This window comes from Canis lupus, chromosome 13 (genome assembly GCF_048164855.1).
Source record: "Canis lupus baileyi chromosome 13, mCanLup2.hap1, whole genome shotgun sequence".
Classification (NCBI taxonomy): domain Eukaryota; kingdom Metazoa; phylum Chordata; class Mammalia; order Carnivora; family Canidae; genus Canis; species Canis lupus.
Window position 1 is genome coordinate 3,899,967 of NC_132850.1, and position 25,340 is coordinate 3,925,306.

At 39.4% G+C, this 25,340-nt stretch overlaps 1 protein-coding gene across 9 annotated transcripts in view; it reads right to left on the minus strand.

Annotated features, from left to right (window-relative positions):
- Nucleotides 1–1,571: 1,571 nt before the first annotated feature.
- Nucleotides 1,572–25,340, minus strand: part of SMAP2 (small ArfGAP2) — a 47,235-nt gene continuing 23,466 nt past the window's right edge. For 7 of the 9 annotated variants that reach the window (XM_072771729.1, XM_072771737.1, XM_072771733.1 and 4 more), the window contains 9 exons: nt 18,197–18,330; nt 16,856–16,941; nt 15,794–15,872; nt 12,586–12,672; nt 11,497–11,578; nt 10,185–10,294; nt 9,231–9,396; nt 8,464–8,780; nt 1,572–2,941 (listed from right to left, as the gene is read on the minus strand). In XM_072771729.1, the coding sequence (XP_072627830.1) occupies nt 2,816–2,941; nt 8,464–8,780; nt 9,231–9,396; nt 10,185–10,294; nt 11,497–11,578; nt 12,586–12,672; nt 15,794–15,872; nt 16,856–16,941; nt 18,197–18,330 (1,187 nt within the window). In that variant the 3' untranslated portion in view covers nt 1,572–2,815. Of the gene's footprint in view, nt 2,942–6,662; nt 7,125–8,463; nt 8,781–9,230; nt 9,397–10,184; nt 10,295–11,496; nt 11,579–12,585; nt 12,673–15,793; nt 15,873–16,855; nt 16,942–18,196; nt 18,331–25,340 lie in introns of those variants that run through there. The other 2 variants (XM_072771730.1, XM_072771731.1) reach the window with 2 other exon arrangements.

Genomic DNA, 25,340 nt, shown 5'->3' on the forward strand with positions numbered 1-25,340 from the left:
GCTCATGAGCTGCTGCTCTGAGCCACTCCATTCTCCCCTATCCCTCACCTACCAGGGCCCTAGTCCAGCTTTTGCCATCTCTCTGGTCCCCTAGGTCTGGTCTTATTCCCTCAAACACATCATCCTCAGCAATGCAAGAGTGAGCTGCCTAAAACTCAACTCAGATGATGTCACTCCACCATCTGTAACACTAAGGCCAAACCCCCTCCTAGGGTATGGGAAGCACCCATGGCTTGGCCATACCTGTCTCATCTCTTCCACATCAGACCTTACAAACATTGCACTGCTTGTGCTTCCCCAAACGGGTTATGCTCGTGCAGATGTCTTTGTCTTTGTTCACACAGTGCTGTCTGGAATACTCCTTTCCCCACTCCCATCCAACCTGTGGGTTAGCTCCTACCTCTTCCTTAGGACTCAGCTCTAACACCCTTATCTTTAGCGAAGTTCCCCTGACTGCGCTAGGAGACCCTTAGCTCCCATAATTTACTGTATAAGCAATTCTAAGTCTGTTGCCCTGTGAGACTGTTTCTTGAGAGCAGGAACTATGTCAGATTCATTTTTCCTCATCTGTTCTTCCCAAATTCTAAAAGCTGATGGGCCCCCAAGGCTCCATCCTCTTCTATCCTTTCTCCTGAGGCATTTCATCTGATCTCACAGCTTTACATACCATCCATAACTCTGATGACTCCCAAATGGACACCTCCAGCCAAACAATTTCCAATGCAGACATGTACACTTGCTCCATTCTTTTTCCAGATCTCTATGCAAGTGGCTGCTTATTCAGGTTTCAGTTCAAATGTAACTAACTTCCTGACTACTCCATCTCAGCGGTCCTATCTTGTATCTGAAATTAAATAGTTTACTTATTTATTTGTCTCTCCTACCACACCATCCCATGAAATTGGGGAGTATTGATTCATTGCTTTATTCCAGAGCCTATGACAGTGTTTGGCACATTGTAAAAACACTTATTAAATATTCATTGAATGAATTAATGCCCAACATAGGTCTGGCACATAATAGTCAACATTTGAATGCCAAGGATCCCCTACTGTGCAAAATGTACCACAGGAATAGCTTCATTTGACCTCCAATATGACCATAAGCTCCATTTTACACTGAGACCCAAAGGTTCAGTGGCTTGCCTGGGAGGGGACACAAATACTGGCAGCCTGATCCAGAGCTTACTTTCTTCACCACTACGCTATCCTCTCATTTGCCTCTGGAAGTATTTAAAAAGTACACTCAAAGGAAAGGAGGGGTGGGGATGAAGGGAGGCCGGTCTCAGTTTCTCTATCTGGTGGGGGAGAAAGGGGACTTCAAGTTTCAATGTTCTGTGGCTCTAGCAGGAGCAGATATCCACAGTTCCCTCAGCTCACAAATCCAGACACCACTGGACAAAGGACATAAAAGGTGCCCTTTCTGACTGCCTGAGCCTGGGTCTGGTCCTTGGCATTTTCAGTATAAAATTTTTTAAGATACAGGAAGTAGGGGACCTGTTCCTGGAAAGCAGAAAACGTAGGTGCAACTCATCCTCCATGAGTGATACACAGTAACAGCCAAGCAAAGGGTCCTTCCCTGCAATATTTATTAAGGAATATACACATACACAGGAGAAAGGCAACCAGGAATTGTGGTTCCCACAGGTGAAATCTTTGAAGCAAAGTTTTCTTGTTTTAATTTTCAAGTAGGGTGAACAACGAGTGAGAGGAAAGCTATCCAAGCTCTCCACCTCATACACCTGCAGAAGGTGGGGAAACAGCAGCCTGGGATACATAGGCATGAAAGAGTGATTGGCAGACTGGGAGAGGGAGGAGGAGGACGGGAGCTATCCATGAGATTACAGTTTTTTTTTAAACTATAAGAAAAAGTCGTAACAGTTTTAGGCTGTTGATAAATTAACTCCTCTCTGTGTAAACCTAAAACAAAAACAAAAACACCCAGAGCAGATGGGGAAAGAGTGGGAGGTGAAATACACATACACACACACGCACACACACACACAAGCAGTACACACGTTAAGCTCTGCATTCCCACTGGAGGGGCTGGTCCTCCAGCCATAGAGCCAGATTCCACTGCAGGGAGGATGGAGGTGGGGCAGGGTGTGTGTTCTTGTATGGGACCTTCATAAAGTCTTTGGTGCTAATAAAGGCTAACTGAAGCGACAAGTCCTGAAGCCTCAGGTCCAGAAAGCAAGTCAGGGCAAGGAGAATATTTTTGCTCATCCTCACAGGAGAGGGTTTGCCTCGGCCCAGGGCTAGGGCCAACCTGATCTAAAACCCAAGGTATATTTAATCTGATTTCAGTACTTTCTTCATTCCCATAATTATGGGAGCATGACGTCTCCCTCTTCAACCAAAAATTTAAACATGTAGAAATAGCTTAGCAACACATACAGAAGTACCTCTAAAGCTTCCCCACTTTGCCTAAAAGAACCACACCTCCAGACCTTTCTGAGAGTCTGATAGGAGGTTTAACCTAAAGGAAAAGTACTCAAAGGTGTGCACCTTTCTCCCACAGTGTAAGTGCCTTCTGCCAACAATTCCTAAGGTGCTGGTGCCAGGAGAGGACTGGGGTTGAGGCTGCAGAGAGAGTCGGGATGGCTAGGGGACATGTACAACATAGAGCAACAGAGAGGTCTGCGTGTCCAGGAAGTGGCTGGGCTGGGCAGAATGCCAAACCCCAGGCAACAGATTGAGCAATTTCTAAACCAAACAGAGAGGTAGGAAAGGGAATGGGATGGGGAAGTTGGGGAAGGAGGAAAACTGGGAGAGAGGGGGCTGAGGTGAGTGGGAGCCATACAGGTGTTTTGTTTTTATTTCCACATCTGAGGGCTGAGAGTCTGATTCGCTGCCTGTCCATTTCCGCCGTTCATCGACTGTCCATAGCTCAGCATGCCATGGGCTCCACAGAAGTTCATCCCAGCCATCTGCTGGGTCATCTGAAAGGGAGAGAGGAGACTTTCAGACCAGGCTGTGGGCATGCAGCCAATTACTGCAAAAAAAGCAGGGTAGGAGTCCTCCTGTCTGTGGGGAGGGGGAGAACAACAGGACAAAGGGGAACTGTTATGGCACAGATCTGCCCTGAACCTTAATAATAGATCATTTTGAGGGCTCCAGACCACGTAAATAAATGAAGGACTTCTCAGAAGGGAGATGTTGACAGAGACTAATGCTCAGGGAGGGAAAGGAGTCCTGGAGCTAGTCAACATAAAAGCAGCATGAGACGTTATTCTCTTCTTTTCTGGTCTCTCATCCTAAAAAGAAGGGGCCTATTGTTAACTTGCCAGCCCTGAGAGTACACAGATGAGCCCCTGTGGCAGTGCTCCTGTCTTATCTCCAGCAGAGTTATTACTGTCAGGGCCAGTGAAAGTGCTCGTGCACGCTCAAGCGGAGAGAAAAGGAAAAAGACACTGGGCTGTTCAGAATGAACAAAGGCAGGCAAAAAAAGAAGAAAAAAAAAAAAAAAGACCAATGGGCCTTCAGTGTGTGAGAGGGGAAGTTGCTGGGAGAAAAGAATCAGTGGAATAAGGTCTGGGTGGGGCCGGGGCCTCTATGAATGAGACTGAAAGCCTGGCCTCTGGCAGTGAACAGAGGAAACTATTTATCAAGAAAAATGCCTTAAATCTCCCAAGCCCGGTACCTTTCTGTGTAAGTTCTTTTTCTTGAGGAGAAGGTCTATTTTTCAATCCCACCAACTTCTTTAAAGAAAACCTCAAGCTTATAGAAAAGTTGAAAGAACAATAGAATGAAAAAAAAAAAAAGAACAATAGAATGAAACCCATATATCCTTCTTTAAATTCTCAGTTGTTAACACCATGCCCCATTTTCTCTCTGAGATTTATGTATCTTGTGTGGGATCTTCATACACATGTATGTGTAAATGTTTGGTGAACATGGAAAACTGCAGGTATCCTGACATTTCACTTCTTAGTAAGGCAGGAGGCATCTCGTAGGAAAGAGTACTTTCCTAAAATCACAATACAAGAAATTTAACATGAATACAATATTCTAATATAGGTTACATTTTATTTTCATATCCCCTTTGTCTCCTAAGTTTAATATAGAACAATTCCCCCACCACTTTTTCTTTCCTGACATTGTTTTTAGAATCCAGGCCAGTTATTTGGAGAAAATCTTTCAATTTGGATTTACCTCATATTTTCTCATGATTGGATCCAAGTTAAACATTTTAGGCAGTGATATTGTGTCCTTCTTAGTACAAGATACCAGGAAGCACATGATGTTCATTTGTCCCATTGTTGGTAATCTTATGTCTGAGCACTTGGCTAGGGTAGTATCCACTGTGGGCTTTTTCACTGTAATTAGTAATTAATCTAAAGGGTACTTCTAAAAGAATATGTGAATATCCTGTTCTTTCTACAATTACTAGTTGCCATTCTTCTATAAAGAAGGCTTTCCCTCCCTCTCTCCCACACTCATTTCAAAAAATATATCACTATGGACTCATGGATTTTTTTTTTCCTTTGGTGTTATAATTCATCAGTGTCATTCCTTTTGATGTTCAAATTGTCCCATATTTGGACAGTGGGAGCCTCCAGAAGTTGGCCCATGTGTCATTTTGACATGTTCTCATCAGTTTTATAGCACTTCATTGTGTATACAGATAAACATGGAGGACTGAAAATAAGTGAATTAAAATCCCAACTATGAAAGCTAGAAAAAGATCAAAGTAAGTCAAAAGGCAGCATACAGAAGGAAATAATAAAGATAAACCAGAAATTAAGGTCAAAAACAAATAAAAAATATAGAATAAATAAAACAAAATCCTGTGGTATATATGTATATATATTTTTTGTTTGTTTTAACAGAATAGACCACTAGTTAACCTAGTTGAAAGAATGGACAAGGAGGAAGGAGAGCACAAACATACAAAATAAGACATGACAAGGGAAAAATAACCACTGAAACAAGAAACTTTAAAAAAATCATGAGATAGACTGCTTGCTTGGCTTAACCTTTGATAAATGAATCTGAAACCCTAGATGAATTAGCTAATCTACGTAAACAGAGTTTTCCAAAGCTGTCTTTCATAGAACAAAGAGAGAATGCAATCAAAGAATTACTACACAAAAAAGCACAAGGCTCATACAATTGCACATAAGAATTCCACTCAATCTCCAAAGAACAATACTATATAAATCATTCCAGACTATAGAGAAAGGAAAACATGAAAATAGTTTTCATACAGCGGGTGAACCTTGTCACCCAAGCCTGAGAAAGACATGCACACGTGTGGGCACACACATAAGCCATTCCAACAATACCTCTTTGTCCATTTCTTTTTTTTTAAAGATTTTATTTATTTATTATTTATTTTATTTTATTTATTTATTTATTTATTTTTATTCATAAGAGACACAGAGAAAGAGGCAGAGACACAGGCAGAGGGAGAAGCAGGCTCCATGCAGGGAGCCCAATGTGGGACTGATCCTGAGACCCCAGGATCATGCCCTGAGCCGAAGGCAGACACTTAACCTCTGAGCCACCTAGGCGTCCCTGTTTTCAGACTTTTGAATCACTTTGTTTCAGCTGGCTTTGTTTGTATGTAGTATAAAATTAGGCGTTGCTTTGTGAGTCAATTTAAACATCTTTTTCTTTTCATAGGAAAGCTACCTGATGATATGACTGATATGTTTGTTCTTAGTTCTATCACATTACATTTTTACTGTGTTTATTATATTTGTTATACTTCATAGTCTATGTATTCCATTTTATTGTAAAATATTCCTTAGGTATCTATAAAGTTTTGTTTTTTCTTCTAGTGGATACCTTTATACTAATAATTTCTGTCTTTAGTTTCCTTTATCCTGTCCTCAAGCTTCTACCATTTGGTATGTCACCTTATTACATCGTTTAACTTCCACCTTTTCCTGTACAATAATCAATTTATCCTACCTCTTCCTTCTTACCTTCTCCCTTTACCTTCTCTTGTTATGTTTGTTTGTTCTAAAAAATATATGCACAACATATATTTTTTCTATCCTTTAGATTCTCAAACATTTAGTCACCATCAGTTCTTTTGCCAAAATGTCCTCAGTCATCTCTTAAATGGATGTAGCTTAAGTTCTGGTACATTCCACAAGAAAGATATAAGTATGATATTCTCTGATTTCTTGCATATTTAATATTTTTTAAAATAGCCTCAATCCTTGAAAGATAGCTTGTCTGGCTATACTTGTCTCACATGTACATGAGTATCTTGAAAATACTACTCCCATTGCTATGTTTTATGTTGCTGTTAAAAGTCCAATGTCCAAAAAAAAAAAAGTCCAATATCAATCTGGGTGTTCTTTTTTCTTTAAAAATAGCAGGGGGGCACCTGGGTGGCTCAGTGGTTGAGCCTTTGACTCAGGTCGTGATCCTGGGGTCCTAGGATCAAGTCCTGCATCGGGCTCCTCACAGGGAGCTTGCTTCTCCCTCTGTCTCTGCCTCTCTCTTTCTGTCTCTCATGAATAAACAAAATTTTTAATAAATAATAAATAATAAAAATGGCAGACCTGGGGGTTTGGGAGGTAAGGAGATGGTTAGAGCTCTGAGAATTTTTCTTGTTCCATAAAGTTTAAAAGTTTCCTGGAACGTATGTTAGAATTTACCATTCTGGGTCAACCCTCCATACATACTCAATGGACTCTTTCAATATTATATTCAAGTCTTTTATTTATAGGAAGTTTTCTTGTGTTATAGATTTAAATATATTAATTCTGCTTTACTATTTTGTTTTTCTTGGAGAGTCTCCAAATATATTTATGTTAGGCCTTCTTTGCTTAATATCTGTATTACCTTCACTTGGATTTATTTTCCTGCTTCCTATATTTAGTTTCCATTCTCTGACCTGAGTCAAACATTTCTTCAATGCCAAATATATTTTCAGTTGAATCTATTCTCTTCTGGCTAATTTGTAATTCAGACATTTCTAAGACAATTGTGTCTTTTTTCAATTTCTTTCCTGAATTCAGTAAAGTTTCATTTCATAACTTCCAGTTTTTTGTCCATCTTGGTTCTAAGTTTTTAAATTTCTGATTGAAGCTGTTTTGTCTTCAAGTGTTAAAGGACATTTCATTCAGGTTGGTGGTTTGTATAACAGTTTTCTTCTGCTCATGCCTGTTTGGGGGGTGGTGAGAATTTTCTTTCTTAATATGGTTTGATTTTTTTTAAAGATTTATTTATTTATTTATGATAGACATAGAGAAAGAGAGAGAGAGGCAGAAGGAGGAGGGAGGAGGGAGAAGCAGGCTCCATGCCGGGAGCCTGATGTGGGACTCGATCCCGGGACTCCAGTATCGCGCCCTGGGCCAAAGGCAGGTGCTAAACCGCTGAGCCACCCAGGGATCCCTGGTTTGATTTTCATTTTCTATTTAATTCTCATAGCAGTTCTGTATAAATGTCACCCGCCACTTTCTGTATATTTTGTAGTGCCTTATTTTTCTGAATAAGGAATAATAGAAGGTGTGAGGGTTTGGGGAGGTTTACTAGATTTCTTGGTTCAAGAGCGCCCTCTTCTGTTGGTATAATAATATGATTATATGGAAGGAGGGACGAGGATGGTTTATCTTCTCATTTTGTGATTCCCTTTTCCACTTCTCATTTCTTACTTTCCTTTCATCATCAGGTCCCCCCAGAGCACCTCTTCCTTCTAAGTCATCCCCATAGGAGGCGCCTGAGTGGCTCAGTCAGTTAAGCATCCAACTCTGCGTTTTGGCTCAGGTCATGATCTCAGGATCTTGAGATCAAACCGTGCATCAGGCTCCATATTGCTGGGTGTGGAGCCTGCTGAAGATCCTAAGTCACTCACATGACCCTAGAAGCAAAGCTTTTTCCAGAGCTATCATCTTTAATCCTACATATTTCAAGCTCCTCATTTTCAATTCTCCACATAACAAGAGTTCTAATTGCCAAGTCTCAGACCTCTTCTCATCATGCTTCTGGTCAAGGTAGGTCTTTCCAGGGGGTGATTTTGTCTATGCTCTGTCACCTTCAGCCCCCTGCTCCCTCTCCTCTTTCTACGTAGTTTCTCTGATGCTGGCTCTGCTGGATTTGGGTGTTTACTGCCATGTAATTTGAAGTTTGCAGTATTATGCCTACTAGATGTGGCAGTCGTAGGTTATGAGGGGCTTTATTTGCATTCCTTATTTACCTATATAAGTTGCTTTTGTTTTTGAAGATTGTGTGAAGAAATTTAGATTGAGGCAATTACCCTCATTCTACATAGTAACCCAGAACTCCTCAGAAAGTTTGACATTAGGTAGATCTTCTACCAAAAAAAAAAAAAAAAGAAAGAAAGAAAGAAAAGAAAAGAAAAGGTGGGGTGGGGTAGCAAATCTAAGAATGTCTGCATTATCACATTTACACTGTAAGGGTTCAAAGGATAAGGGAAAGATGAGGTGAGACAGTCTTGAGGAAGGCTCAAAACTCTTGTCCCAAGTAAAATGGGGTAGCTTACCTGAGTAAGGTTCCACTGCAGCTGCTGAGCTGGCTGAACCCCATACATGGTCTGGGGAACAGCTGCCATGCCTGCCATGTAGCCAGCCTGCTGGGTGGTCATCATTCCATTTGGCACACCCATCATTGAAGCCTGCATGCCACCCATATAGCCTGCAGGCATGGCCATGGGGGCAACCATCCCAGAAGCTCCTGGCTGAGCTACCATGCCTACTGGTGGGGGCATCATGCTCCCCATTATGCTGTTAGGAGGTGTGACCCCAGGGAAGCTGGGATAGGCCGTGGGATAGGCCATCTGAGCTGGAGCCATGAACATTGCTGCCAAGAAAACATAAATAGAGTACTATTTAAGAGGAAAGTGTCCATCTAAACCCTCACTGGCTACTCCTTTCCAGCTAAATTTCTCAGTAGCATTTCTACTCAACCCAGAATGCTCTTCTACACAGCAAAACAGAGATTCCCTACAAGACTTGCAATGGCTTACCAGTGGGCTGCTGACCTAGCCACTTTCCTTTCAGGCTCCAGGTCCAGTTCTTCAGTCAGACTACACAGAGGTGTGACACCAGACCCCACAAAAGTATGGCTCTGAGTTACATTAATATCTATCCACTGACACTTTGTAGCTTCACAAGAAATATCACGTTCAGGCCTGTTTGGAGAATAATGTCCTGGCCCCCAAAGCAACTGCCCCCATTACAACAAATAATTCCTGCATGTAAGTCCTCATGTTTCTATCTGACACAATGCTACCATCCCCATGAAATCTACCTTGGGCAGGCATTTGAGGTGTCTGGGATCCATACAGTGAAAGGATGGAGTCTTTAGAGAGCTGTTTCTTGCCTGTTTCTTCTGATTTGCTCCCTGGCTCTGGAAACAGGTTCAGGTTTTCAGGAACAGAGCCGGCACTCCCTGCAGTTGGCATGGAACCTACAACCTGAGGGCAAAGAGGGCAGGAAGAGAGAGTAGAATTGGAATGGTCCTCACAGAGGTCTCGGTAAGGACCACCCCCTTTCTCTGCTGCTTCTAACATCTCCAATAAGAATTCATGGGCAAGTTAATAGCTTCCTGTTATTTCTACCACACAAATATCTGAAAATACTAGACAGTTAAGCTCTGGTACAATTCTTTGTCCTACAAACAATGTGATTTAGTGAAAAACAAACAAAAACAACCTACAAATGATGCACCCACAGAGAACTGAGTTTAGATCCCCATGCAGCCATTTACTAGTTGCATAACAAGAGGCTAGTCATATAATTTTTCTGAATTAATGTTTCCTCATCTATAAAACACCCATTTTGCAGGGCTGTGGTAAATATTTTAAGTTATAAAAGAAATATGCAAACTGATATACAAAATCACCTAGTGCTGTGCCTGTTCATAAGCAGGTATTCCACGAATGGTAGCCATTAACAGTTTCAAGTCTTTCCCATCTACAAATTCTCTGGCAGTAACCCTCATGCTGAGGAGCTAACCTAAAATATCAGCCTTTACAATGGGACACATCTTCAACAAAAGCCCATCAAATGATCCACTTTTTTTGGGTGGGAGACAAAATGGAATGAATAGCAATCCTAGGTTGTAACAGAGATGATGCAGGGTGAAGGGAAGAATTAAGAAAACCAAAGTCCAATTCCACCAAGGAAGTATGACTTGCTTCCATACTATCAAAATTATCCTTTTTAGAATGCTCTTTAATTCTAAGGAGCCCACATGACTCACCTTTCTGGAAACTGAAGAAGAGGGGGATGGAACAGAAGCCAAAAGATCTAAATCCTTCTCTAGGGTATTGCTGGTCTTACTATTTGCAATGGAGCAGGACACAGGAGCATCTGGAGAGAGAGAACAAAGCTCAACTGTAGCACTGCTCATTAAGCCTATGCCTTCCACCTATTCTAGACACAAAGAAGAAAAAGCCTCTATGTTCTATCAGGGACTTGGAAATCTAGGCTTCTTTTTTTTTTTTTTTTTTTTTTTAATTTATTTATTCATGATAGTCACACGGAGAGAAAGAGAGAGGCAGAGACACAGGCAGAGGGAGAAGCAGGCTCCAAGCACCGGGAGCCCGATGTGGGATTCGATCCCAGGTCTCCAGGATCGCGCCCTGGGCCAAAGGCAGGCGCCAAACCGCTGCGCCACCCAGGGATCCCGGAAATCTAGGCTTCTGCAACCATTTAGCTTGGATGGGGCATCTCACCTTCCCAGGAGCATGCTGGAGAAGTGTGGTGGCCAGCTATCAGGGACAGGGCAGCAGAAACCCAGGCCTGGAAGCTGTATTAGCCCCATACCAAAGGGGCTGGCTGGCTATTTGAGGGGTACAGCTGTGTAGCTTTTATCTCTTTTTCAGAGATAAACGGAAGGTATGGAAATCATAAGTCTAAATAGCTAGTAACCTAAATCAGCAGAAATGCACTGAACCTAAAGTACAGCCATGAGATCTGTGAAAGGTAAAGAAAAGGCTCTATTTCTGACAAGGGCAGAACCACTAGTTCAGGGTTTCAAAAGTTGAAGAAAAATAACCACAAGGTCATCTCAAAGACAGGCTGCACCTGAAAAAATGAGAGGGATGGGGGCATGGCTCATGGCTGCTGGTTTAGTGAAACTTGCTAACATTTACTGAATGCTTAGTTCGTGCCAGGCAAGGGGCTAAGAGCTTGAGAGGAACTATCTCATTTAATCCTCCCCAAAACATTTTTGAAGTAGAGATGCTTATCATCCTTACTACACAGATTAGGAAAGCAATGTTCAGAGGTTGAGTTAACTACCCAGGTCACATAGACACTCAGTGGCAGAGATGGCACAGATGGCACTCTAACTCCAAAGGCATGCTCTTAACCACTACACTATTGCTCTGAAAAGTGTAAACACTTCTTAGACTAACTGCTCAGATGTAAAACAACAGGAAAAACATAAGAGAACAATCTTAACGATGAAGAAACAAACTAAAGAATCCCAACAGTACCTATCTTCCCAGGGTGACAGGGAATTCATCATAATTTGTAAGATTATTGGAGTGGAAACATCTAACTCTTACCAAGGCCCAACAAATCCATGACAGGTGCTGAGGATTTCGGGGAGCTTTTCCGAGGTAGCTGTGGATCTTCTTTTTTCTGTGGCTAAGGTGAAAATATGTTAAAGAAAGAAATAAGCAGGTGTTTTTGAACATTTTTTTCCTTTGTCACTGTAAGGACACAGGTGTTCTTGTGGTCTGGCCACCATTATTCAAGGAGTTACTACCAAAGAAAGAAAATTCAGGAAGTGTCAGGTAAAAGAATCAAGTCAGGAAACCAAAGTGCATAAACCAAACCTAAAGTGAAAAAGAAATCATCTGTGCTTGTTTGGCTTTCTGAAACCAAGGCAACCACAGATCAAAAGATCCAACAAAAATAGCAGGTTTTGGTCCCAGGAAAAGCAAAGAATAAAGGTAAGTGTCTGATGGTACAAGAGCCAAGAGCCAACAAATCTCCCAGTGATTAGAAAGCCTTTAATACCAAAAGGGAGATCGATTTAAAGATTACCTAATTCATTCTGCCAGTATCATTAATGACTGTGTTCTGCAGACAGTGTGATTCAGAATAATAAAAGACTCTTCCTTAAGCAAATAGTAAAAAGTCCTCTCTCCCAAGATTGCAAGCTCTTAAGAGTATCTACTACTACAGTCACAATGTCCTGTGAAAAAAGAAAGGTGTCTACTTCAATATGACATAGTAAGAATACAAGAAGGATTAAAATGGGTTAGTATGGCCAGACTTCTGGACTGTTCTTAACTGTAACAGGAAAATGAGGTAAAGAGGGCCTAATGAGAGAACGATGCAGGTAACATCTGCTCAGGAGGTATCACACAGTCACCACATTATGGCATGGAATGTGCCTCTTGCTCAGACAGGACAAATACAGTTCCCAAACTCCCAACTGGTCCCAAAGAGAAGTGTCACAGAGCAGACTGGGCAACAACAAGGTTCTCAAGCATGAGAAATGGCATCAGTGGAACCCTTTGGCCCCAGGTAAAATGGTGCAATAGGCTATCGACCCCACCCCACCCACCAGGAGGCCTGCTACCCCCTCCTTCCACATAAAAACACACCTGAGGCCATCCACCCAGTGCAAGGACTTTCCCACTTACCATTTTAACTTTCTCAAAAACAACAGGTTCCATTTTTTTCTCTGGAGCTGGTTCACTTCCTCTTTTCCACTTGTCATCTTTTTCTTTCTATAATGATTCAACAAAATAAGACAAAGAACACAGGCCCCATGGTAACAAATTATAATTCCAAATGTGCAAAAAGGACACAAAAAATTATTTTTGAATCTTATTAAGGAGTCTGACAAACTCGGGGGTGTCTTTGTATGGGGCATCAGAACTACCTCTTCCACATTAGCCTCAATGCTTTAAGAGGCATCTTTCACATATCATTTAGTATCTCCTCGTTCTGTCTGACTTACCTATGACTCCTGAAATGTGAGCCCAGGCTACCTACAGAAGTTAAAAATGTTTCACCAGTTTGCTGCCCCTCTGTGACCCTAAGTTAAACCTGCTCATGCTTTGAGGGGTCCTCCCTCATCTTGGTACACCAGTAAATAAATTCATGTTCATCTTACTTGACATACATCCTTTGTGATTTTAAATTCAACCATAAATTCTCTCAATCTTCATCTCCTTTTTTTAATATCAGAAACTATAATTTCAAGCTTAAAGATTAGGAAAACAAAAATTAAGGAAATAAGGCCCCCCCCCCAAAAAAAAAGAGTTAAAGGATTAAAGTATCCCTTCTAGAGTGTCCTAAATGAGTTGTCTGAATAAAATTTTAAAAAAGCACATCAGAAATAAAAGATGAGAAAGTCTCTCTCAGTTTTTGTTACTTCCAGAGGCAGTTTCATAATACTGTCACAGATTATAATGCTACTGGTCTCATTTTTAACATCAAATAAACATCTAAATGCAAAACAGAAACACTGAGTAAACTTAAAAACACAGGCATATAAAACGAAGTGCATTCAAAAAGATGTTCAGTCTTGCCAATGATGAAAAAGTGAAACCTAAAATACTTTTTTGAGGAAAGAAAAATCTCAATAATACCTAATGTTGATAGGGATGGAGTAAAACTAGCACTCTTATATAATGCTGAGAAGACAGTATAAACAGTACAACCTCCAGAAAGTATACTGGCAAAAATAGGAAGAGACAAATAATGAAGCCCTTTGACCTAGATAATACTATATCTTGTAATGAATCTTTAAAAAATAATCCAAAATGTGGAAATATAACCTATGCACCAAGAAGTTCATCCCAGAATTATTTATGCTGAAGAAAAATTTAAACAACCTTTCTTGTCTTCTATATTGTCTCCTCCACAGAAGGAGAATGGTAAAATATATTGTGATCTAGTTACTCACTGGAGGATGCAACAATTCAAAGTTATAATGAAGGGCAGCCTGGGTGGCTCAGCGGTTCAGCACCTGCCTTCAGCCCAGGGCCTGATCCTGGAGACCCATGATCAAGTCCCGCATCAGGCTCCCTGCATGGAGCCTGCTTCTCCCTCTGCCTCTGCTTCTGCCTCTGTCTCTCTCTCTCTCTCTCATGAATAAATAAAAAAATTAAAGTGATGAATGCTACATAAGTAACATAAAAATACAGGATATGCTAAATTGAATGAAAATAATAGTTATAACTATATAATTATGCCTCCTAAAAGTAACTACAAAAAAGAGGGAATACACCAAAGTGATAATCACTGGTAAAGATTATAAAGGTAGACATGGATTTTCCACTTTATTTCTTGAAGTTAAAAATGCTTTACTGTCCATTTAAAAATAATACTCTAATTAACAGAGCCACTTTTTTTCAATTTGATATTAACTGTCTTCACTTAGCAAATATTAATTCTTGGCATATAAATCTTCACAAGAATATTTTTAGAAACTAAGTACACTAAATAAAAAATTCTTGGAAAAGCTTTTTGGTAAACAGGAGCTATTTCTTTCCTAAGTGAAAATATGCAGTGAGTAGAACAGGCTGTTTACATGGGTACAGTACACCTGCAACATAATTATGAATGGACACTATCTTCATTTGGCAACTCCTTCCTCCTCCCTCATCTTTTGGATTATCTCAGATACTCTTTTCTGACCTCGTTGTGATTTCATATCTTTTGGTACAATGAACAAAAGCTAAGCAAACAGATCACAGTTTTCTACAAAGCAAAGGAAATGTGTGTGCTTTGGTTCCAAACTTTTCTGATGATGCCATCCAAGCTGTGGCTGTACACTGGGTTGATTATTTCACAGAACAGTTATGACAAATTCCACGTCCCTTTTCTGGATGACTATGAAGTAAGAGTCCTTCACACTAAGTTGGGAAGGAATTATCTTTACCTAACTAAATGTACTACCTTGCACCTACTTGCCTACATTGAAACTCACCTACCAGTTGATGCCCCTTTTCACAGCCTAAAGATCAATCTGGAGCAGATTCCAATTAGTTTGACTTTAAGTTACCTGGAAGGACTTAGAGGCCTGTATATCCTCTGTTAAAATACAAAACAAGATAGATGATTGATAGATAAATAGGTAGTAGGTAGGTAGGTAGATAAGACTTGCTAGAACTGGATAATCCTATACTCTCTGTACTTTTAAAGCTAAAGAAATAGTCAATTATTCCTAAGCAAATTTACTGTAGAATCTTACTAAAGGCTTTCTTAGGTCGTCATATTGGCAACTCTTTAGTTGTCATTAGCCAGGCACCTTTTCTTCTTCCAGGAATAATTTGTATTTCCTCCTGTATATTATACTTGTCCTAGTTACCAGACTCTGTATTTCAGATTCTAACCACATGCCTAAGATGGAAAGTGGTAGTCCCCTTTTAAAACCCTTCTCAGGAATAGGGTCCCATTGGCAATTAGTCCATCAACACACTGGAAATATATGCTGGTCAAACTGAAGAAAACTCTGATGATTTAGTTAATTTTGTAGACTTCATTTACAGATAAAAATACATATATACACACACATTTATACACATACATACACACATATTACTGTTTGATCTAGTATGGCCAACGTGTCCATTTGAAGAAATAATCTGGAACTGGGAATCACTAAACCTAAATACAAACCAAGGCAAAGAACTCACTGATGGTTTTCCCTCTCCATCCCTGACATGAAAGTCTGTTCCATGATATCTTGTAGTCTTGATTCAGTAACTGGCTTTCTTTCTACTTTTTTTTTTTTTTAATGTTTTTGGAGTATTTTGGTAGCACTTCTCAAATTCTTCCCTGGCCTGATGTAAAGCAAATTACTCATTTTGAGCAAAGCTTGAAAGATTTATAACCAACCCTAAAGGCATTGATGTCCAAACTTCGGTCCATGTATTTCTTCTTCTCATATTTATCCCGAATAAATCCCTCGACAGCTCTGGAAAAAGCTTATTAAGGGTAAATCAAACAAATCTTTCCCACAGTATGACTATCACAGGTCGATCTGTATTCAATGGAATGTTGTTCTCTCTCTCCCTCCTGGCTGGTTTCTCCATATGGCTCCTGTATTTCTTCACATGCAGTTCCCTGACCAAAACTTTAAAATGCCTCCTTCATGGTTACTGCAGGGAATCACTACTTCCTATGAGTTTCCTTCAGGATAATCACAGCAGCAAATGGGATTAGTCTTCATAATGACATAAGAGGAACCTGTGGCTCTTCTAGAATACAGGTAAAGCAGGAAATTATCTATTTTAAAGTCTTTAGGTCAACAGGCCTTAAATAAATGCACTTGAGTACCCCTTAAAACTATAAACCCTTGTGCCCCGCTACCAGATTCTGATTGGTGTGTCTTCTGCAGGGTCCCAAATCTGCATTTTAACAGGTTCCACCTGCACCCAACAAAAAAGCAAACTCTAACAAGACAGTCTATAAACCACATTTAGAGAAGCACTGCCTTTAGGAGGTTTGGTTTTGTGAGTAGGGCGCTATCCCCTGTTGAAAGGATGAGGGAAGAAAGTTACTAACTAGTCAATAATAGTTCATTCTTTCACACAGAACATAGAAAAGGCATTAAAAAGTGAATGGTAGTTTTGCTGATTCAATACAGCACAGTAATCTATTCTTTTAACACACAATAGTTTCAAAGATCCAAAAACTATCAGAGATGTCACTTTATGGGAGAATTCACAGTGAACCACTACAGTCTTAATTCCTGAGCGAGTCTTCCTCGTGTGACAGCACTATTCCGACATTAGAAAGTATACTTTTTGTATGTGTTGGTGGCAGGAAAGGGAAAAGCAAGACTTTGACTAAACCACATAGAGAGGGCCCAGGCAGATCAAGGGGCTTGAGTCTTGTGTGACTCTCCCAAAACACCAAAATACCACTCAGCCTTCTAACTTGCTCCAAAAAAGATACGGGTCTATTTGAGGTCGGCGAAAAGTCTCAGGAAGGTAGGCTTCATAAAGTCGGTTTGCCTTTCCATTCCCCATCTCTTGCATGCACTGCAATCAGAGAGATGTGGAAACATGGAACGTCAGGTGAGGAAAGACTTGAAAAGTTTCTCGCCCAACTGCAGCATTTTATAACTGAAGAACCAACCTGACAGTGGCAGAACCAAGATCTATGTGCATACTCTGATTTCTAGCCCACGATGGTCTCTATTACCAATCATTTGCCCTCATGGTTGTCCTTCCTGCCCCCTCCACCTTAGTTCTTTTTATTGAAAAATTTGTCTGACAGGATACATTTAATTCAGTAATAATTCAAGACCCCATTTCAAACCCCAAGACACATAACTACCAATTAAAATGTCTACTTGATAGGCAATAATCAGTACCTAATCAGGCAGGCAATAATTGAGCAATAACTACAATTTTGAGTTTATACTATTAATTAAACTATTCAGCTTTATTACCAATAAATGTGTTTCCCATTTGGCCTTTGAAATAGACTCCTTAACACTTGTGAGGGGCAAATCCCAAGGTTTTTTAAATTTTCAAATTCCCAAATACCTCCATGGCATGTAAATTCCTTCATAAGATAAAGTATAACTGAAAAATATAACTAATCTTTTAGACTTTTAGTGAATCTATAAAAGCAGCCTAATGTAATTTAATTTCTAAAGCCATTTTCTAGCTAAGAATAACCTCTTATTTCTATCACCAACTTTAGCAACTGTTTTCTTTGGACCCTTTCTCCCATCCCCACTTCTCAAAAAAGAAAAAAAAAGTTTTAATTACTTCTAAAAGTTTCTATGCAGGAAGAGAATAGAGAAAAATGAAGCCATGTAGAGGTGCAGATCTTAAGTCCGCTAGACTAACTTACGTGTCTTACTCCCAGCCCACCAACCTAACAGCATGCAAGATTCACATACACGTTTTAGCAATAAAATATTATGTCTGTAAGTTGGAGGATTTGTGTGTGACTATCTAAAACTACAAATGTTAGATCTGCAAATGCCAGGGGCCTTAGAAAATAATCCAAAGATCCCCTTTAGACATTGGGGGTATATTCACGGAGTCCTAGACCACAGACTTTGTGTTCTGAAGAAGGTAAAATATGGGTGGAATAAACTCATATCTTAAATAGAAAAAGGAAAAAAATTCTCTATTAAGGTATAAAAACCTGACATAAGTGTTTCACAACTAAATTTTTCCTTTATCTTCATCTTTGTGCCCAATTTGACTGAAAATTCATATGGAACTACTCTTACATGGAAATAGAAGCAGCTGACTCACTGCTGGGCTATGTAAGTACCTGAATTTGTTCTTGAGTCCACTGGTCAAGGTTTACTGATTTTACCCTGGAAATGTGCACCCCCAGATTTCTGTGGATTCCAGCACATCGAATGCAGATGAACACACCAATGTTCCAGGAGGCCCATCGTGGCCCTGTGAAGGTCAGGAACAGGGCAATAAAATACAAATTAAAACAACATTCAAGACCCAAGCTGGTATATTTAGATTATCAGGCAGTCATTCTGCTAGAACATAAATGAGAGAACGGTTACCACATTCACCTTTTTTATTGGATTTGTTCATTCCTCCATGGATCAGCACTTTTTTTTTCTTTTAAGGTTTAGTTTAAATTTAAGGGAATAGACCGTACAGTGGCTTTTCAGTATATTCACAGATTTGTGCAATCATTACCACTATTTAATTCCAAAACATTTTTATCACTCCAAAAAGAAATTGCAAACCTAATACAAGGCACTCCCCATTTCCTTTCAACTCCTCCCCACCAGGCCCCTGACAAACACATGTCTCTGTCTCTATAGATTTGACAATCTGGGATATTTCATGAAAGTGGAATTATACAATATGTGGGCATATGTGTATGGAGCAGCTTTTTACAGTGTCTGATAATATGACTGCTAAAAGGCAGATGTTATAATACTGTTATTTATATTTTTAAAAATCCCAGAAGAACAGTGCAAAGTCATGTCCATTCTATTTAGTATCTTGCATGAATAGCCTTCTCTCAGGAAACTTTTCAGTGGTGCTGGGGCCTGGATTCAGTTTTCCTACCCGGAAAAAAAGATACATGGCTTTGCCATGCCAGCCCAAGTCTCAGCCTGAAATTTAAAACTTTGTTTATCTTCCCCTCCCCGCCTGGCCTATAAAATATGCATCCTGATTAACTTAATAAGATCCTCTCCCCTTGAGCTGGTGTCCCTACTTTACCCAACTACAGAATTATCTCAATTCAAGATTGTCAAATAACAAAGATGCCTATTGCAAATAAAAAAGAAATCTCAAATATATATTTTAATAAAAAACTGTTATGTAATCTCCCATCCCTTGACAACTTTGCTCATTCTAATAATCACTCTGGAAAATTATCAAACTTCTCTTCATAATTTTTATACAGGAAAAAAACAACTTGCTTTTATATGATACCTGCCAAAAAATACTGAAAAATCACTAATATTTCTTTCTCTATCATTCCACTAGGCAGAAATTTACCACATAAAATAAGTATGGTATCAAAATTAGAGGTTGTAATAAAGAGTGAAAAGACACCAACTGATTTTTTACAGAGATAAATAGGACCTGTTGCAGGAGCCAAGGGCACCAGACTTCAGTTCTGCCAGACACAATCACTTAGTTGGTCTGCAGGTTTTGACAACCATTTTAATGAAGCAATGCTAGAATTGTATGGCATAAAATCATTCTTAGAAATATGAATTCATGATTATTATAAATAATGTAATTTTTTATATCATTCTGGTATTATGCAAATACAATGAATACAGAAAGCTCAAATTCTCCCTATAACCACCAGGTGGTGATCTCTGCCTGAAATTTTATCCAAATACCTTCTTATTGCTACTATCTTGATAGGCTCAGATTTATCTTCTAAAAAGACTTTCAGATAAATAAATAAATAAATAAATAAATAAATAAAAATAAAAATAAAAATAAAAAGACTTTCAGTCCCTTGAAATCCCTATATAGATTGGCATAGATCTGCCATATAGTTAATACACACAAATGATTAACACACATCTTTCAGTGGTAGGGAGCTATATAGAAACAAAATGAAAAGCCTAAACGGATATGAATGAGGTTTCTTATGGTGTTGTGTGTCTATGTGCTACAGTTTTCATAAAGGGATACGCAGAAGATTTACGTTATATAGAATTAAAAATGGACCAAAAGTTAGTATTTCATGTTTCTTTACCATTTTCTCTTTGTCTAGATTCTAGAACTCATGACGAGATAGTTAAAATATATTTGTTTGCTAATACAATCAGAAGGCACGCTAACTAAGAGTTGGCTGTAGAATGTTACGCTGTTTGCTTCCAGGCCCTAAGTCCAGAGAAGGTGATTTCCAATCATCTAAGTCACTGTCACAGCTGTGGAATTTCTCCAGCTCCCATTACAGAGTATGTAAAGTCCCTTTGCCCTCTGAGGAATACAAAACCAAGAACTGATACTCTGGAGCCACAAACAAGGCCTCAGTACAGAAATGCAGGCAATAGGAATGCCTGGGTGGCTCAGTGGTTGAGCATCTGCCTTTCGCTCAGGTCATGATCCCTGAATCCTGGGATCCAGTCCCGCATCACACTCCCCACAGGAGAGTTTCTCCCTCTACCTATGTCTCTTGTCTCTGCCTCTCTCGTGCACACAAGTCTCAAATAAATAAATAAATAAATAAATAAATAAATAAATAAATAAATAAAAAATATTAAAAAAAAAGAAATGCAGGCAATAATAGTTTCATTATTACGAAACTCCTCTGCTCCCCTCCCACATCCATCTGTCCACATCTTCCCAGTGAAATAGTGACAGTTCTAGCTCAGACACTCAGCCTCCTCTAGTTTTAAGCTACTAGATTGATTAGTCAATAACTGCACGCTCCATAAAAGATTATGAAATAGGAGAAGAGGAAAACGCAAAAGATAAAAGTTACTTTATATAGCTGAAAGTGTGGGAAAACAGTGTCATTATTAAAAGTACAATTTTTGCAGCCAGAAAAAGCTTAGGTTTGAATGTCAGTTCCATCAATAATTAGCTGTGTGACCTTCAGAGAGCTACTAAAACTTTTTGTTAGTTTCCTCATCTATAAAATGTGTCCCTCACAGAATACAGAGGGACGATAATATAAGAGAGCTACATGTAATGATATGCTGTAGAATGAGATTTCCAGAACCCGTTTCCCATTCATCATCTTCCCTGTAAAGGCTAGTTAGCTCATTAATATGCATATGCCAACAGTCTATGCAACACCACAGAATACTTCTTTTTAGACAGGAATATGAATTCCAGTTCTAAAATGTCTGAACCAAAATTGACTATCTATCTGAAAGAAAAAAATTACCCTGGATCCAATTTCAAATCTTCTAAAAACCATTAAATTTTATAAGCAGATTCCTTTATTTGCCTGAAAATATTCCTTGAAAAATATACTACCTAAAGCCCCACCCATTCCCCTTCTCTGCTGTCCTCCCCCACCCTGCCTTTGTGCCCACACAGGTATTCACAGAACCTACAAAGGCCTCAAACTGTCAACCTGACATACTTGAATTCCACAGTACCTGGGATTGCTGCAACAAGGCCAGCCTACTTAAATCTGGTAAGTTTGCCAAGATAAAACAATTGTTCAATACACATGGGTCATGGCAATGGAGGAGGAAATACAGAAGATACCCCTTCGAAGCTGAAAATGTAAAGAGACTCTGGGAGGCAATATTCTGAACTATTTTGAAAGCAAACAAGCTAGAGAAATGATATAAACTGGTAGCAATTAGCGCAACACAAGAACAAGGTCATAGTTAAGTGAACATATTCCTCAGGTGCCTAAGAGCAGGCTCCAGAAGCATTAAGTAATGTTAAAACTAACATATAATCACTCTGCAATAAGCAAACTGAAAAAATTTTAAGTATTTGGATTTGGCTGATCTGTCAAGAATCTGGCTGTAGTAAGTACCAGCCCAGGATCAGGGAAATCTGGGCTTACACTGACTAGTTGCATGTGTTCTGACAAGTCTCTCTAGGGCTTATGTTTCCATTTGTAAAATGGAAAGCATGTAAATAAATCCTATTTACATTCAACTACTGGACCACTTCTACATACCAACTACTGCTGCCCTGCTGTACATTTCCTTTGCTGCTACAACTTCCCCCACCACCAGAGCTGTTAGCTTTAAAGGGTTCTAGGCTTGAGAGGTCAATAGAGAGAAGAAAACTAGAGTAACAGATAGCTTGAAACTACTATTATAATAATTACAGCTTCCTGATCTCTAACCTATAGAGTTCTAAACAAATAAATATTGAGCAAAAGAAAGACACACTGATAAATCAAAGGCTACATTTACTGAGACTTGCCAGAAACACACACACACACACACACACACCTTACATCCAAGCCCTGTTGAAACTCCCCAAATCTATCAATCTCTACTTAAATCTATCTCATCTGTAAGTACTCATTCCTTGAACATTATTTACTGAGTACCTACTATGTGCCAAACACTTTGCCCTGCGTAGGTCCTAGGGATACAGAGGCAGGGACAGTAGAGATGAGATCCCCTGATTCAAAGAGCTCATGGACTAACTGGTCTCCAGCCTCCTACCAGAATAATCTTTCTAAAACTCAAATCTATACAGATCGGAAGCCCGAATATAAACCTTACACAGGACTCATATAGAGATATGAAAATGAAGACTGGTGGGAATTTTCTGAATGGCATATTCCAAACTGAGCTCTCAATCTCTTGCCACAAAACTTGCTCTTCTTCCATCCTTCTCAGGATCTTAGTCAATTACACCTTCACCCATTTATCTGTATCGGTCAGAAATGTATAGCTTTCTCTTTCAGCCCCAATATCTACATCATCACCAAGACTGAAATATCTCAGTTCAGTATCCCTCCTCTCCATCAGCAACCCTATTTCTCTAATATGAAGTCTCCAGATCTAGACTTGTGCAATAACCTCCTGATGTCTCTCCACTTTCACTTTTATGTTCTCTGTCCCTCTAGCCCTAAACCAAAACCATTCTCCACAAAACAGTCAGCTTGAACTCTTAGGGAGGCACAAGCGATCTTGTCATTCGGCTGCCCAAACCTTTCTGTGAAAGGCTTCTTCCTATCATGTTGGGTTAAAGAATAAAATCCTTAACACAGTCTCCAAAATCTAAGTGATCTGGCCCATGCCCACTTCCCCAGCCTCTCTAACACCAGTCTTCTTTCATTTCCTCAAAGCACCAACATGTTCCTTACTTAGGGCTTTGGCCTTTGTACACACTGACCCCACTGCCTAAAAATCTCCTTCCCCAACCACCATCCACCACTAGTGGCCTGGTGGACTCCTATGTGTATCAAGGTCTCAGCTGAAAAGTTTCTTCTTCAAAGGAACCTTTCCTTGGCCCCCCCAATCTAAACCAGACGATAATCTCTCTTCCATCTTTTTCTCTAGTTTTTGCATTTTATTATGGAAAATTTCAAACACACAAAAGCAGAGTATAATTCACCACCACCTTCTGCAATTATCAACCTCTGGCCAATGGTTTTTCAGCTCTACTCCCACACACTTTCCCTTCTCCCAACCTTGGAACATTTTGAAGCAAATCTCAAATATCATACCATTTGATCTGTACATGATTTGATGTAAATCAGTATGAGATAGGACTTATTAAAGGTTACAAACTTTCATTTATCTTTTACTTTTTCCTAAATCGTACCACACTTTATCATTTTTGTGTGATGTTTTAACACATCTTTCCCACTAAACTGTGAGTGCCACAAGAGACAGCAGACCTGTGATGTTCACTGTCATGTTCCCAGGGCACAGCACAGTTCCTCACAGAGGCAAAATTTATTTAAAAATTATTTAAAAATAAGTAAATCCTTTGACTCCCCCCTCCAAACCCACTCAATTCAACAGAGAAAGAACAGGTAAGAATTCATCAGGGAAACAAGAGGTCAAGAAGCCAAAGAAATATATTAAAAACATTAATATATTAAGAATGATTTAATAAAATTAGAAATGACAGATTATATAAATATAGCAGAATAAATATTTCCATGTTATGCTAATTTTTAAAAGGATTTTTATTTTTTTATGTTAGCTAATTTTTTAAAGAAAATTGTAGACTCACATGCAGTTGTGAGAAATAATACAGAGATCTTGTGTACCCTTTCCCCAGCTTTCCCCAATGGAAATGTTCTATATCCTGATTGTATTAATGAAAATATCTTAACTGCAACATAAAAGATTTTAAAGTAATCTCTACACCCAACATAGGGCTCAAACCTAAAACCCCCACATCAAGAGTTGCATGCTCCATCAACTGAGCCAGCCAGGCACGCCCCCATGTTATTCTAATTTTAAAATCCAGTTTTATAACAGTATATGCAGGGCACCTGGTGGCTCAGTCGGTTAAGTGTCTGCCTTCGGCTCAGATCATGATCCCAGGATCCTGGGATGGAGTCCAGAATTGGAATAGAGTTCCCTACTCAGTGGGGAGTCTGTTTCTCCCTCTGCCCCTCCCCCCTGTTTATGCTCTCTCTTTCACACACATTCTCTCTCAAATAAATAAAAGCTCTAAAAAAAACTGTATATGCAGAACAATTCCATTTTTGTTTAAGAGTGTGAATAAATATATACATATGCACAGAAAAAATGTCTAGAGGAACATATGTAAAATAACAAAAGCTATTACATTTCTGGGTAGTAGGGTTGTGAAACATCTATTTTCTTCTCTATATTTTTATAGATAATCACTGGATTATTTGCAATGAGCTTGTATTACTTTTATAATAAGAAAAAAACAGTACAGGTATTTTAAAAACAACACAGCCATCCATGACTCCTTATTGGCTGCAGGAAAGGCAGAAATTCCTTAACATGATTTATAAAGCCGTTTAGGAGCTTGTGCTTTACGTATGTTGAGCAAATCATCATTCTGAAATTTGCCATGTACTCACCTCACACCTGTTTGCCTATGCCATTCTTCCTACCTGGAATGGCCTTCTCCCCATTTCCTGCTTCACAAACATCAAATCAATGTTACCTCCTCTGTGAAGCCCTCAAATGGAATAAATCTTGACCTTCATGGCTAATTGTCAGAGTACGCTTTGCTCTTCTAATACTTAGTATCTTATTATAGCTAGTTGCTTACAAGCCTCTCTTGCCCTAAATAGACTGGGCTCTAGAAGGCAAGGACCATACTCCTTCATCATTTATCTCAAATACTTAGCAGGATGCTTGCAAATGGTACATCCAAAAATCAATATTTGTAAAGTGAAGTCATCAATAAGATAAAGGTATACGTTTTTTCCTGTTTTGCAAAATGAAGGGAGAAGATGTTTTCAAACACCTTAAAGGTGAAGCTACCACACAGAAAAGGGATTAGGTTACTTTGGTGAGGCTCCAAAGGCAGAACTAGCACCACTG